Source organism: Natator depressus, chromosome 3 (assembly GCF_965152275.1).
Source record: "Natator depressus isolate rNatDep1 chromosome 3, rNatDep2.hap1, whole genome shotgun sequence".
Taxonomy (NCBI): domain Eukaryota; kingdom Metazoa; phylum Chordata; order Testudines; family Cheloniidae; genus Natator; species Natator depressus.
The window spans coordinates 58,704,160-58,720,907 of NC_134236.1; the positions used below are offsets into that span (position 1 = coordinate 58,704,160).

Sequence of the window (16,748 nt, forward strand, 5' to 3'; positions counted from 1 at the left end):
TGGCACTTGCTGGGAGTTTGCAAGCACGAGAGAGAAGGACTTTCTTTCCCTTCGGGCTTGGATTGAATCTCTTTCCTATTTGTTAATGCCCAGCGCCCCAATCAACGAGGACCCGCCAGGGCCGTTTATTAGGATCCGCAACGTGGGGGATTATTTGAGACTTCAAACCTGATACACATTTCTGTTTGTGTAGCTGTTTACTGTATACATCGTGCCACGCTATACGATTGGGCGGAGGAGGGAAATCTGAAAAGCTGTTGGGTACCTACGAAGGGAGGCTGCTCCAGCTGACAGCTCTCTCCTCCATAGTCTCACAGGAGCTGCCGCTAGTGAGACTTCAACCGTTTTATTACTTTCGCGGATTTAAATGGACATTTCCCGACAATGTGTATAATCTCCGGGAGCTGCGTGTAATCAGCCGTTTGCTGTTTTCATCACCATTGTCATTGCCCGGGCATGGTGTTGTTTACCATTGAAAAGTGGTCACACTTTGGAGCATTTTTTCAAGGGATGTACAATTACTTGCTGACTTTCTCATGCATTTGGAATTAGAGCAACAGCTTGTTAGGTCGACTGAGGTGCCCGTCAGAGCAAAATGTACTGGCCAAGCCAAGGGCAGGCGCCTTCTATGTTAATTTCCCCCCTAAAGCTGCCCTGGCTTTATATTTTTTCCTCACTTCCCTACATCCTAATAAACTAAGAGAGCTTCTCCCAAGAGATGCATTTCCCCTTCACGGCTTGATCCCCTGTTGGCCGGCTCGCTCTCTGAGAGACCATATTATTTCAAAGTTGTTGTGGTTTTTTTTAAAGAAGGCTGAAGGGGCCGAGGAAGCCACTCCTGCCTTTCACGGGAAGGTGCGGGCACCACCAGGCTTGGGGAGCTGCTCAGGAGTCCCACCCTTTGTCTGGGGGACCCGAGGGGCGAGTCGGGGTGTTTGGGGACCGCTGGGCTCCTTTCCTGCCAGAAGCTCAGGAGAAAGGACCCTGCTCGATCAAAGTGGCCCACACGGCTCCCCCTTTCCCGCTCCGCTTTGTTTCCCTCCTCCGGGGGAATCGTTTGGACACTGTGCCCCTCTCTCTCTCCTGCCTTCTCCCCTGCTCCGCAGGCCGCTTCCCTCCCGCCCCTGGGGAAGCCGATCGCACGGCGGCTGCCCGGGCCCTGTTCCGGTGCTGCTCTTGCCCCGCTCTCAGCGCCCGTGGTGATGCCATGCCCCGCAAGCACAGCGGAGGAGACGAGGGCAGCTCCGCCGGGCTCTGGCTGAAGAGCAGCCGCGCGGGCAGCGGCATGAAGGATGTGGAGTCCGGCCGCAGCAGGGTGCTCCTGAACTCGGTCCCCAGAGGGGACGGCTTGCTCCTGCTGGGCACCGGCAGCGCCATCGGCCGCGGCGGCTCGCGGGAGAACCGGCGGGGAAAGCCAGGGGGAGCCCGGATGAGTCTGCTGGGGAAGCCGCTGTCGTACAATAGCAGCCAGAGCTGCCGGAGGAACGTCAAGTACCGGAGGCTGCAAAACTATCTGTACAACGTGCTGGAGAGACCCCGCAGCTGGGCGTTCATCTACCACGCGTTCGTGTGAGTACAGCCCCCCGCCCGCACCTGTCCCCGCCAGCCCGGGAGCCGGGCGCCTGCTCGCCCAGGCAGGGGGTGTGGGGCGAGGCGCGGAGCAGCGAGGAGGCATGAGCGGTGGCACGGCCCCGCCCCGGCTCCTGGAGCATCTTCCAGGAGCGGGGAGGGAAGCGCACGGCTGTGGCTCGCCTGCAGCGCTTCTCCAGGGGTGGGAGGCAAAGCGGGGGAAAGTCCAGGTTGGAGAGCGGGGCTTGTCGGCCGGTGACAGCCCCCAGTGGAGGGCGGGAGAGAGGGAGTGGCGCTCCCCAAAAACCCGCCAAAAAGTCACTCAGAAACGTCAGCGTTTGGGGTGGTCTGTGCACGCTGTAACCGCCCCCCCCCCCCAGCTCGCCACTCCGTTTAAACGCGGTGACAGCAACCGGCAAAGGGAGCCACTGCCATGGGAGACGGGGAGCTCTGCTGTGCCGGGGGAAGCGCGTGGCCCTCGGGGAAAGGCCCGCGCGTTGGCGGTCATTTCTGCAAGGGACTGTGCTGGGGCAGGGCTGCCCGGGCCAGCCGCATGGCTCTTTGTCACTCGGACGGTTGGCCCCGGCAGCCAGCAGGCAAAGGCTGATCTGGGCTCGCTCGTGGCGCTGTGGGAAGGTGGGAAAAGAGAGGCAGCCTAGACCTGACCGTGAAGCGGAAAATGCCCAACGAGGAATTGATTGGAAGCAAATGTGGACTTTCCCCTTCGGGCCTTTAAATCCTTCGCCTGCTTAAAGCGTTTTAATACTGTTTTCCCACCGCGTCCGTTCACTCGCTCATGTAGCCAGGCTCTTACTACAGTTTCGTCCAGCTGGTTATTTTTAGATACTTTTATAAGTGCTGCTTCCCAGAAACTAAACAAAAAGCAGAGCTAAGGGAGGGAAAGAGGGCAGAGTGTTGATGCACAGCTTTTCGACCGTTTTCGATCTGTTCTGAAATGTAAGTTTGCAGGTGTCTGTTCATGTTAGAGGCAGGAAGCACCGAGCATCTGCTCACAGATGCGGTTGTATCTGTTGCTTGTGAATTGGAATTCTTGGCTGCAATAACTTGAAAAGGACAGTGGGGCGATTGTAAAAGGCCAGGATGCAGAGATGGTTCATGAGCTACGCATGAACTAGGCTCTAGTCAATTCTCTTTAATATTACCCCTGCACTTAAATATCCAAGTTTTTGCTTCTTACAAACCAGGAATGATGTAGTTTGAGATGTTTACTCCATTTAATTATTATTGCCCATTTTCTCATTTGCATCCTGCAGCGCGTTGTTTCCATCATTATGAATTCATTAGGTATTATAAATAATCGCTTTGATCATTATGAACTCATTTAGTATTCATGCAAATTGCATATGTATTTCCAGTTGAGTTCCATAGCAGCAGTAGTTAATGGACATAGTGTTACTGTTATATTTTTATTGAAATGTTCAATATTTAGGATTAATTCCAAACTAATTCCTTTTAGTAATGATCATGATAAATTACTCTGAGACTTCCAAGAAGTTCCTTACTATTTCTCTTATAGTTGGGCATTATTTAGGAAGCACTTAGTAAATTGTTATCTTGTTATGTAGTCTTAATTTATGTTGTCTCTTGAATGTTAATGTAATTTCAACTTGTACTAGCAAGTTACTCTTCTCTTTTGGATGTGTGCGCAGTGTACATGGGTTTAGTAGAGAATGTGACTAAAATGTTTCTTGTGATCCTTCAAAGAGAATTCAGGTGTATCTTGAATTGGCTCCTTAAGACAGGGTGTTGCTTATGTGATGTAGGCTTTAAAACCCTACCTTAAGCAACCCCTTTAAAGTATCCCCAGGGTTTCCAAAACAAATTAGTTCAATATTAGTCCTCTTTTATTATTATGTATTCTGTCTCCATCCAAATACATTTCCCTACACCAAAGAGCATTCAGCCTAAAGACAGAGTTTGTGAAGAAGTCATTGCAATACACCATAGTCCTAACCCCAGAAAGCTGCAGTAAACCAGATGAACTATGACTGATGTTAAGACTAGTCAAAGAAATGTTTTTTCTTAAAATATTGTGCTTTACATTTGTAAAAGTACAAAAAATTTATCTTTGATATTATAAATTGTGTGTGAGCATGGGTCACTATCTTTAATCATAGAAAACTAACATACTGCACAGGATAGAGCAAATGTAAGGTTACTATTCTTTGAATGGTAGTTCCAGGAATTTCATTGAAAAGATGATTACCTATAGTGAGCAAATGTCAGTTGTAACACTTTCAGTAATAAAGCAACTATTTGTTAAAAGCTGTCTTTGGTAACCTATGATCAAGTAATGCTTTGTATCACACCAGCATGGGAATCCCCAAATCCTTCTTTAATAACAGTTTTTATAGCCATATAGAGTATCTTGCCAAGAACCACTGCACTGTGATTAATGAGGTACTTCAGGGATAGATTTACTTAGTAGACCAAAATTGCTGTCAACAAAAAACAACAGAAAGCGGTCTGAAGTGACATTTCATTTAGTGAAAGATTGCTGTCAACTAAGTAGAACTACTTATTCCCCTCTAAATGGTTCATTATGAAAATCTACTGTGGTAGACTGAACTTTTGTTATTTTTGTTCATTTATTGGGTACACTTTGCTATTTGTGTTTTTAATAGGAAACTCTTACCCTAGGACATATTCTGGCATAGACAGTACTTTACCAATACTCTGAAAATCACTTAAATACTTGTTAGGACACTTCTTATTGCAGTCATCATGTAAATACCAAGAAATCCTACTTTGGTACTCTTCTGTTCAATTTGGTAGCATAATGATAATTATTAAATAAAATCCAAGATTAAAATAAAGTTCACAGTATTAAACCTATAAAAAAATGAATTTCCAAACTGAGTGAAGTCATGACACAGCAACACTGTAAACAAGGAATATTGCCAGATGCCTTTAGATAATTGCCTGCATAGAATGAGTGCCAATTTTAGTTTTTAATTACAAATGGCAATTCTGGCAACTGGAAATGCCAACATAGTATCTTTTTATCTGATCAAAGCTGTGTGAAGCATTTTGGAAACACTATTGTACTATAGAAGCACCTAGTAGTACCGCTAGTTCAAGGATTTGTCAGTGTTTCTATTTTCACTCCCATTTTAATGAGCTTTTTAACTTGGCCATTTGAAGCTCCATTGGGTGAAAATTTGGCAAAGAGCTCATTACTTTCGATGCATTTTTTCTGTATAAATTATTTTTATCTATTGAGATTAAAAGAATATATACAATTTAAAGAATATATACAATTTTCAGTGTTTCAGCTGCATCTTTTGCAACCATCTGATTGAACATAACTTCATCTTGGCAAATTTTCTACGCAGATATTGTAATGTTAAAAATGACAAATCTTTTGAAAAAAATGTGTAACAATCAAGTTATCTACTTGTTGAGATGCCATTTCTGAGCTTTGTTAATGCATATCTACATTACCACAGAGTCTATTATTGCTGTTACAGTTAGGGGCTATAAATTGTTAAATCTTATTTTCAGGAGACTATAACTCTGGATGTAAATATCACTCTGATCTGCAAGATGACATAATCACAAATTTTATTTCCTCCCCCAAATTTTCGGTTTTCTTAATTTTTAGAATTCGAAGTTTGGTCAGTTGGGGTGGGGAGTTGCAGTATTTATAAGTGGCATTATCTAATCAGCAACCAGTCCTGGAGTGGAACTTTCATGGAGTTTTTCCATGCAGAAGGACTTTAGATCCGGGTTTAATCTGTAATATTGTCCAATTTATTCGAAATGGAAAAACTTTTGCCATTGTAAATAAAGGAGTAAGGGGAGCTAGCCATTGAGGAACAGGTATAGTAAGTTAAATTTTAGAAATCAATGAGTTTGGTTATTTGTGTTTCATTCCTAGAGTTTTGTAATTTTACACAGAAAGGGTACCATCCTGTGACCTTCTGGATTTAGTGTTTGTTATTGGGCAGAGACAGTCACTTAAATAGGATTATAGTGGGTAGTAAGGGCTTGCCAGATCAGACCCACAAATTACATGTTTCTTTACTTACATATTACCTGTGTGCATTTTATTAGTACTTCATGACATAGAGGTTCTAGGTAAAATCTGTATTGTAAGTCTGGGCCATTCGAAAGGTAATTTTCCCTAATCTTCAACTCTTAATGGTTTAGGAATAGTTCAAATATGAACACGGATAAAATCAGAATGTCCAATACCAATTGTGAGTAACGAGGCTGGCCTCGTAAACTCATGCTGGTAAAATCTTCATATCACACCACCTAGTCATTTGTGTTCGTGCTAATATTTAACATGCAAATACATTAACAATACTAACTTTTCTAAAAGTGTTTTCTCAGAGAGCCCCTAAAATGCTGATTCTTTTTTTTGTATCCGTTTGTGCAGAAATACAGTGAACTGTTGTTTGCGTGGTACACTACTGTAAGTGCTTCCAACATTAAAGCTGAATATTGCTCAAACCTGTCTTCATAACATATTATCTGCTTGTTTTTGTTAAGGGGACTATTGAGTACTGATTTAATGATTATCAGTGACAATAAATATAATCCAACACATGAAGTTTCTGTGGGGGAGATTTTTCAAAAGCACCTAACTGCCAATGAAAGTAAATGAATGCCTAAATGTAATTTGTGCCTTCTGAAAACATTTCCTATATCTATTTTTATATATGGGTTACATATCTGAATGTCTTTACCAGAAATATTTGGAAATCTCTCCATAATCTCTCTATGAATTTCAGAAGTGTAAGAATGTGTGTGTGTGTGTGTGTGTGTGATTGTGTTTAGTTGTCTTTCTGACGAGCAGCTGGAGTGTGGGGGGAAAGCTTTGCCCTTTGATATAATTATGGGTATGATGCAATTATTTGTATATATTTTTTTAATTTGTTAACATTGTTTAATCTGTTGAGGTGCAAATATTCCATTTCTTATTAACTTGCTTGTGATATGGCAGTAGAGTTGCCAGGTGTCCATTTTTTTTTTCCGGAACACCTGGTCGAAAAGGGACCCTGGTGGCTCCGGTCAGCACTGCTGACGGGGCCATTGAAAGTCTGGTTGGCGCAGGGCTGGCAGGCTCCCTACGTGGCTCCGCGCAGCTCCCAGTAGCAGTGACTGTCCCTCCTGCTCCTAGGCATAGGGGGGGCCATGGGGAATCCACACGCTGCCGCTGCCCCCGCCCCAAGCACCAGCTCTGCAGCTCCCAGTGGCCAGGAACCATGGCCAATGGGAGCTGCGGGGGCAGCACACAGAGCCCCCGTGGCTGTCCCTGTGCCTAGAAGTCAGAGGGACATGCTGGCCGCTTCCCAGGAGTTGCCTGAGGTAAGCGCCAACCGGAGTCTGCACTCTGAACCCCCTCCCATGCCCTAAGCCTGTACCCCAGCCTTGAGCCCCTTCCTGCACCCAAACTCCCTCCCGGAGCCCACAATCCACTCCCTCACAGAGCCTGCACCGCACCCCCTACCCCAGCCTTGGGCCCCTCCTGCACCCAAACTCCCTCTTGGAACCCACACCCCAACCCCCCATCCCTGAGTCCCCTCCTACAGCCTGAACCCCCCATTTCTGGCCAGTGATAATTTTACCAGGAATTCTGTTCTTCCAGCTTTGTTCTCCAAACATGTTTGTTAATTGAATATTTTTCTCAGATGTCTATTGAGTAGTGATTTCTGTAGCTAATGACATTGATCAAATGTCAAATATCATGCCATTGATATTTAGGCAGAACTCCCCATTCTGATTATACACTGATGGCATGATATGGCCTAATATGTTTTGGAATTAGATATTATGCACTTCTCCAACTCTTTGGCTGTATCATTTCTCTGATGAACTAGTCACAAAATCTGGTGAACAGTATTTTATTTCTTTTTCTCCCCTTCTCATTTCTGTTTTACTTGTTGGAGTTCTCATTTCCTTTTTTCTGATTTTGAAGGCTCTAGGGAGGCAGTGTTTGGATTAACTGTGGTGTTGCCTTACGTTAAAGTGATACAAATATTGTTGTATCAGCAATCAGAGGTGTACTTCAGGGCATACAATGAACATATGTGGCAATCCTCTGGAGCTTGTTTCAGTCCACTTCCAGGATCAGGGTTTGCATTTGTAAAGCAATGCAAATTTATGCAAAACTCAATTCTATCGGGTCCTGAGGAGGAAAACAATGGAATCTCTATGACCTGTCGTATAACTTTCAGCTAAATACAAGACAGAGATTTTTTTTTCCCTTCTATATAACAATAAAAATGTAGAGGCATTTCAGCATAAATCTGCCATGGATATATTGTGCTGGGAGCAAACTATACATAAGCATGAATGCACATACCTGGGCAAATTTATTTTCAGTACTAGGATGTATAGTGTAATTATATGTTAAATATTCATCCAACTTAAACAGTGGCACACCAACAGCAATACCACAATACCAGCAATTAAAAACTGCCTTCATATCATTTATTACCTATGATGGTGGAAGAGAAGGAGCAAACAACAATGCTTCACTCCCCGTCTCCCCTATGGTGTTCCATGGGCAACGCTTTTGCTGGAGAGCTACTGAAGACTCTGGAATTTTCAAGATGTTATGTGATGAATGTTCTTATTGTGATTAATGTTCACATCCAGAGAATAAATACAAGTGACTTTCACTTGCCTTCATTCAGTCTCTTTGGGCCTGATCCAGCTTAGTATGGGCCCGATCCCACATGTTATATATTCAGCTTTATGAGCTATGTAAGCTCCATAAGGCTGCAGATGCTGGCTCCACAGCAGATGATCTATCCAGGGGAAACACTGGGTTGCCACAAAAAGCAGAACTTCTCCCCACCCTGTAGGGAAAAAAAGAACAAAAAACATTCCTCAGGAAAGAGTTACTGAGAGTCCTGGACCTGAAAGACTGTGCAGATGAGCTGCATCCTGTTCGTTCCCTCACATGGGTGTGTACCCTGAAGGAATTATGAACCCTGCATGACCGCAGGAGAAAAGACAGTGTTCTGGGCCATTGTTTGGAATAGATTTTTAAAGTGAAGGTAATGCCTGGAAGTACAGTCTATCTCCCATCTCCATTTACTGAGAAGTGGGTCAGGCCTTATCTTACGATTACTATTTTGCCAGGAGGAGTTCTTCTCTCCCCCCCCCCCCCGATACCCTCTGTGAAAGTATACATTGGCATTGTGTTGCAAGGAGTCCCATCTCCATTTTCCTCTGGTCAATCCTAGGTCCATTTTTCTTAATGTGTGGATTTTGAGCATGATGTGCCCTCTTTTTGTCTCCCTGTTTATGAAAGAATCTGGGCTTTTTAAAATTTATCTCTGACTGACATCCAATCCGCCAGAGAAAAACCCACACCCACATGAGATGTCTTATATCAAGAAAGCTCAATATTTCCTAAGATTCCAAATGCTGTATTTGGTAAAGGCTGGGTGGAATGAAATATATGATCCATGAGAAAGGACAGTCATGAATGCCTAGTGTAACATGGGATGCTGATTACAACTTGGAAGAAGGAGCAGCTGTGGTGGCTGCAGAGGCCAGAGAGGTTTTGGCTCAGTTATGGGACAGCATTTGTGTGACACATTTTGACTGATCAGTTTTGTAATTCTTTGTGAGCTTAAAAACAATTTTTTTAATAGGATAAATATACTGGAAATGTAAATCCTCTATTTGAACAGGATTATCACTATGTCCTGGTGTACCTTCAACCTAACAGTGGAAAAATATGACTAGTTTTTTAATATGCATCAGCATTAAATTACTACTGTTGTTTTGGATCTGAATTAAGTATTATTTTTTCCAGTAGTAATGCAATGTGAATTATGTCTAACATAATTAAATTGGTGGCATTTTACGTTCAATATTCAATCATTACTGCACTCAGTATTTGCTTTAATAATACTAATCGTAATTAATATATTTTCTAGTATATATGAAGTCAGTGAATTTTTCCACAAGAATGTCACTATAATGAAGATACTTTGTTTTTATATAAACAAACACATTGAAAACAAGCAGAGTAATTTCCTTTCAAATAATATAAGCCACCAAAGTGTTACAATAAACCTTCAAATATTAGCTCTCTGGGGCTTAATGGGTAGTATCTTGCTGTATTTTAGTGACCCCTGACTAAGATGGGAGATATACTAGATGCCTAAAGTTTAATCATGTCCTGATTTTACTCAGGTTCATGTTTCCATTACTGTAGGTTTGGGGCCTGATTCTGCTCCACTGAAATAAAGGGAGTTTTGCTATTAATGGGAACAGAACTGGGCCCTTCATATGTGGGTAAAAGAGCTGAGCTTTAAAAAACCCCAATATTATCTAATGGCAAACCTATACCATAAAAATACAGCAGACCCAGTTTCAGTATCCCATTTTTCTAAACAAGGCAAACGTCTCTCTTTACAATATCAAATCTTTACTTTTCAGAGGGGAAATCTTTCCCTTGTGCAGGTGATTGAAATAAGCAACAAACTGATTCTCCATATTATTTTCTTGAGTATTAATGCTAGTATGTCTGTCTAGATAACCTATCCGATAAGAGATTGCCTATGGGATTAGCACCACAGTTCAGTTAAGAAAGCAAATTCAGCACCTAAGCCAGAGTTCCTTCGTCAATTGCAAAATGATCATAAAGCAGTTGCCTAGCTGAGGTCAGAACAAGCTTCTTAACTCCCTTAACTGGCAGTTCAAAGGTTCTCTCACAGATTAGATGTATGGTCAAGCAATTTTGTGAACTTTCTGGTAAGAGGTTGACTATTTGCTGGTGCTAACTGCCTGAGTACAGTATGGCCAACATTTTCAAACTTGGTGCCTAAGTTAGAACCTAAATTCATATTTGGATACTCCTAGTAGGCCCTTATTCAGTAAAACACTTAAGCATATCTGTAAGTGCATTCTTGAATAAGGACTTCAACATGTTGCCTAAATGCTTTTCTAAACGATTACATGATTTTCAGAGGTGCTGAGCACCTGTAGATTCTTTTTAAGTTAGTTGTTTTGTTGTGATTTTACACACACTTTAAAATGTTCTATAAAGAATAATTACAAGACAGTTAGCCTTTTTTCAAAGCTCGTATGGAGTAAAAATTAACAAATGAATCACGCTCTTCATCCCATTAGAAAGAAGAAAGGCAGTTCTGTACCTGCCCACCTTTACAATTCAGGCAGGATTCTCCTGTTTTCTATGGCATCCATCATCTGCCTGATCAAGCACATCATCTTGTGATACCCAGTCTGAAATAAGAAAAGGAGGACTTGTGGCACCTTAGAGACTAACAAATTTATTTGAGCATAAGCTTTCATGAGCTACAGCTCACTTCCGAGCTGTAGCTCATGAAAGCTTATGCTCAAATTTGTTAGTCGTAAGGTGCCACAAGTCCTCCTTTTCTTTTTGCGGATACAGACTAACTGCTGCTACTCTGAAACCAGTTTGAAACGTAAAGACATGAAAATTTGGATTTCAAGGCTTTCATTGTCTTTTAATGACTTTATTGTAACCATACTTGATGTCATATTGTATCAACACATTAGTGCTGATTCTCACAGGTGATGAAAGCAAGAGGGAAAAATACTTTCCTGGTACAAGAGAATGAAAAAGTTGGCAATTATACAGTTCAAATACTCAAACTAGAGTACTAATGGGTTAGATAAGATAGTTTGGTAAGTTCCCTTCCTAGGTCAGATAGTCAGAACTACTAGTCCAAATCTAAATTCTTCTAGTACCTTAATTTTAACTTTTGTATGTTTTTTTTAAAGTCACAGATCACTATGGTATCTGAGCACCACTAAGGAGAAGTAAATGCACAAATATCTCTCTTCTAGCTCTACCAGAAAAAAAAAAAAGCTTAAAGCTTTTGTTTGCAATAAGATGGATATTTATTCATTCATTTAATTTTATTTCAAGTTAGAATAAATAATAAAATGCCACCCATTCACACAATCTAAGTGGCTTGCTGGTCATTTGAAATTACAAAACCAAAATGCAATATAATATGCCATAGAGTCAACTTACTGGTTCTACTGAGCAGCAGCCTGTAACCAAATACTAACGTCCCTATGTATCTGCCTGCACTTCAGCCTCCTTAGATTTTCCTCAAAGTCTAGATGAAACAAATAAGCTTTATAGCCTGCCCTTGGAACATGTGCTCTCTGTAGGATGCCCTGCTTACCAAGTGGGTGGCCGCCTTTCTGCACTAGTTCCAGCTTCCAAATTGATTTAAGATGTAGCCCCATGTGGAATGCATTGAAATAATCAAACCTTGAAGAGACAAAGGTATGGATGATGGAAGCAAGATCTGAATGCGAAAGAGAAAGCTGTCTGGATGGGCCTAGGTGGTAAAATGACCTTTTAACTGCTGCTGTCACCTGACCTTCTAAGACTGGATTCCCACAGATCAAGGGAGGTGGGGGAAGTTGTCAGCAAGCTGTTCTGTGGAGAACAGACTGACAAGGACCCAGACACAGGTCCTGGAGGAGTGTCTGAAGCAGCTGGGGCCTTTCCAAAATTCCAGGGGATGGTAATCCTCAAGGAAGCCTAGCAATCCATATAGCCTGTTTATTATTTTAAGGTATTTTTCTTGCTTTGGTGCTAAATAAACAATACTTTGGTTTAATAAGGTTGTTTAGTCACTGCATACAACTGGTCATTGCTCCTGGAGGAAAGTGATCTGCAGGTGCCAAACTAAATTGGACCTGCTGAGATACTTGTGATTAGTACCAGAGCCTGGATTGAGAATGAGAGAATCACTTGATTCCACCCCAAGAGAGTGAACAGCTCGAGGCCTGGAGCAGGAGGGGTTGCACTCAAAGAAATTAGGAGGGCTAAGAGGTGCTGTTTGCCTGGTGACATTTGCCTCTGACATATATGCAAGTGAGAGACTTAAAGGAACTGTACAGCCAACCACAGTTGGCTAGATCCTGTGCAATATTTACCCACACAGAGCTGCTAAGGCATATCAGTTCTGAGTTACTACTTTGTTGAGATTCAAGCTTTTGCCCTCTGTGAGGCACACTGCCAATTTTTCAAAGCCGTATAGTAGATCTGTGGTGGAAAGAAATAGACTAAGAAGAGATTGTATTTTTTTACTTGTGACCTAGGATAGATTTGGAACTCAGGTCTCCATAAATGAAAGACTGTATTTTACATACTTTCCCAACTAGCCTATAGATGAGAAGGGATTCTTTTATTTAAAAAAATCCCCAAAACACAACAACAAACAAACCTTTGTAAGCAAGGCATGCTCAATCTATTGGTCCAGTTCTGCATCGTAACACCACTACATTGTGCTTATTAATATAGACTTAGAATATCTGTTTCACACATCCATTTGTTTGTTTTATTTACAGTTTATGTAATTGTGTGTTTTCATTGCCAATTTAGTGCACTATGGAGCGATCTGAGGGAGATGGGAATGTGTGGACATTCAGCTGAAGGAACTGTGGCAAACCAAGAGAAAAGAAAAGTTATTTTGAGGTCTTACCCTGTCTAATCTCAAGGTTCCCCTCACCAAGGTCAAGGCAAACAAGAGTCTCAACTGCCTTGTTTCAGGGCAAAACAATGTAAGGTCTTGAGTTCCTCCTTTTCTTCAGGAAAGATAAATCATATAGCCCATGCCCCCTATTCCTGTGTTTGTTACAATCAGATTCCTCTAATTTCTTCATCCTTCATGAAAGAGAAGTAGAAACATTTCAACCCCCTCTTAACAGGCTTTAAATGAAGTCTGTGGTCCCTCCTCAAGTTTTTAACAAAGTCATCTGTGGACATCTGATTTCCCTTAACATGGCTGCTTGGCCGTTCTACCCCCAGCAAAAAACTTTCTTTTATGTGTGCCATGCAAATCTAATGCCGGCCCTGTGTGGTGAACCCCCTGAAACCTGCTCATGGCCCCCCAGACCTCTGGTTGAGAACCACTGCCATGCTCGATAGCTAAGAGGCTAATGAGCCCCATCTGCTTCTGTGCCCTGCCAGTTAACCCTTGTCTCCTTTCATAGAATCCTGGACTGGAACCTCAGGGCTTCCTGGTGAGGCCACCCTTGTGACTTTCCAGGGCCCCAAGTGAACAGTATACCCCATCGCAGGGTAGAGGTGACGAGTAGACCTCTCGTTACAGTATTTCATATCCTGGAAGGTTGTAATAATGTCAGGATAGTGGAGTTTGCATTATTTTGGCCTTATAAATGGCTGTCGGTGGCATGTAAGTGTATTTAGGTTTACGTGAGTAGTGAGCTATTTGGGCATTTGCAGAAAAAGAATATGTGGCTCTGTTTAATACTGGCATTAAAATGTGCTGTCTACTGAATCACCAGCACCTTTCTTCAGCACTTAGAAAAGGGAGAAATATTCTACAAAAGGAATAACAGAACATAATGGTAAAACACCAGTGATTTTACATGACATTCTCAGGTGGCTCAGCTTCTGAGCAGGAGGCATAGCTTGACCATAGCTATGGAAAAGAATATGGAATACCAGCAGATTAATGCACATGCATTTTTATTATGGTTTCTGCAGCATATTTCAATTGAAAGAGTATGATTTAATGTTTGTTTGATTCAGATATTAATAGTAAATATATTTTTGGATTGAAAGATATTTACTGTGTATTAGTAGCATGCCAAATCTTAAGGACATTTACTGGCTTTTGGTATTGGACTAAATCCTGAAGTCCTGACTCAGAATAAAACTTCCACTGATATAATAAGTAAGGTAAAGCATTTTTTTAATTCTTGGATTTACTGAGGGTTCTGAGTGTATGCAAAAGTAGTTTAAAACAAATTCTGATTGGATTTTTGCCAGCAGTGTGTCATCCATTGCTGCCTATTTCAGTTTCACTTGTGCTACATAAACTTCAGGTCCACTGCATTTCTTAAAAAGGCAATCAAAAGGTGCCAGAATACACCTTAGATTGTATCTTTAGATTTTTACTTCAGGAGGCAGCAATAAATAAAATGGGTTACAAATGGGGAAATTTATTATTTTTTTAAAAAATAATTAAATTTACTGTTACAAAAGGAACCTAGAGTTTCCAAAATATTGGCACTAAATATCTTACAAGTTATTTACTACGTAACATTTTATCCATAAATGGAACAATGGAACAGATAGTTCTTTCTAAGGCATGGAAACCTGGATATGTTCCTAATCTAAAACCAATTGTAAATAAATCAGTTTTTCAAGAAACTCTTTGATATTTCAGTTTAGTTTGAAAGCTGTTCATGTATTATGTTCCAGCACGATTCAGTGTCTAATAGCATAGTTTTTCATGATAAATACTGAAAATGAATTCCGATTATGAAATATAAATGTAAAATAATGAAATGTTTGTATCTAATGCAATGAATGTCAGCCAGTCAGACTGTTAGTGGTTGAAGCTTAGCTACTCGTTAAAATTAATACCCTGTTTAAAAGAAACTCCTCAAACAGACAGTCAACAAATAAGCAAATTAGCAAGAATATAGTAAATATTTTATGAAAACACATATTTTGAAGAAAAATACTATGTACATAGGTCTACTGATCTTCAACAAGGCTATATCAATTTATTTAATTTTTCTTTTAATCACAATTGCTGATATCATTGTCAGTACCTTTACTCCTCACCCTTAATCTCTCCTAATCTCTGTCATTTGTGGCTGGTTCCGCACTTGTTACAGTTTATCTAAAATGTAGATAGTCCCTACTCCAGAAAGTTTACTATCTTATCTCTCTTTTTCTTGAGTGCTTTATTTCAGTAATTAATAATGACTAAGCTGTTGCAATGAAAATATTTCAACATCATCATGTTTTCTATAAATTCCTAAATTCAACCTATATCATCTCTATTTTTATAGACATGAAAGGAAGTAACTAAGAAGTGTAATTGAGCTCCTTCAAACCCCACCATCAAAGGTGTAGAGGAGGCATTTGGGGGTAAAATGTCATGGACAACATATTTTTGCTTTGGAGATCTGCTATCTTACTCAGCTGTCCCATATCTCATACAAAATAATTCTGCCCCTGCAGGAATAATCTATTTAGGGATCTATCACCAAATTTGAATATGAGCTCTTTTTACATGTTGCTTTTGCAGCACTCACATATGTTTGTCTGAGCCCAAAAATCATATAGGACCTGAATTTGGCCTGAGGCCTTTATTTTTGTATTGGTGACATATAAACATAAGAACAGCCATAGTGGGTCAGGCAAATGGAACATCTAGCCCAGTACCCTGTCTTTGACAGTGGCCAGTGCCAGACACTTCTGGCAGTTGGAGGTTTAGGGACACCCAGAGCATGGGGAGCATCCCTGACCCTCTTGGCGAATAGCCATTGATGGACCTATCCTCCATCAACTTATCTAATTCTTTTTGAACCCTCCCAGTTATACTTTTGGCCTTCACAGCAGCCCATGGCAACGGGTTCCACGGGTTGACTGCATTGTTTGAAGAAATACTTCCTTTTGTTTGCTTAAACCTGCTGCCTATTAATTTCACTGGATGACCCCTGGTTCTTGTGTTATGTGAAAGGGTAAATAGCACTTCCCTATTCATTTTCTCCACACCATTTATGGTTTTCTAGACCTCTATTGTATCGTCCCCCTTAGTTGTTTCTTTCCTAAATGGAACAGTCTGTCTTTTTAATCTCACCTCAGACTGAAGCTGTTCCATACCGCTAATAATTTTTGTTGCCCTTCTTTGTACTTTTTCCAATTCTAATATACCTTTTTTGAGATGGGGCAACCTGAACTGCACACAGTATTCAAGGTGTGGGCATGCCATAGTTTTATATAGAGGCATTATGATATGTTCTGTCTTATTATCTATCCCTTTGCTAATGATTCCTAACATTCTCTTAGCTTTTTTCACTGCTGCTGCACGTTGAGCTGATATTTTCCAGAGACTGTCCACAAAGACTCCAAGATCTCTTTCTTGAGTCATAACACATAATTTAGAACCCATCATTTTGCATATACAATTGGGGTTATTTTTTCCAATGTGCATTACTTTGTGCACTTATCAACATTGAATTTCATCTGCCATTTTGTTGCCCAGTCACCCAGTTTAATCCCTTTGTAACTCTTTGGACTTAACTATTTTGTGTAATTCTGTATCGTCTGCAAATGTTGCCCCCTCTCTATTTACCCCCTTTTTCAGATCATTTATGAATATGTTGAACAGCACAGGTCCTAATACACATCTTGG

General features: G+C 41.2%; 1 protein-coding gene across 2 annotated transcripts in view; it reads left to right on the top strand.

The window, feature by feature from the left end:
• Window positions 1–1,190: 1,190 nt before the first annotated feature.
• KCNQ5 (potassium voltage-gated channel subfamily Q member 5) overlaps window positions 1,191–16,748 on the top strand; it is a 515,927-nt gene continuing 500,369 nt past the window's right edge. For both annotated transcript variants that reach the window (XM_074947984.1, XM_074947985.1), the window contains exon 1: window positions 1,191–1,569. In XM_074947984.1, coding sequence (XP_074804085.1) covers window positions 1,208–1,569 — 362 coding nt within the window. In that variant the 5' untranslated portion in view covers window positions 1,191–1,207. The remainder of the gene's footprint in view (window positions 1,570–16,748) is intronic.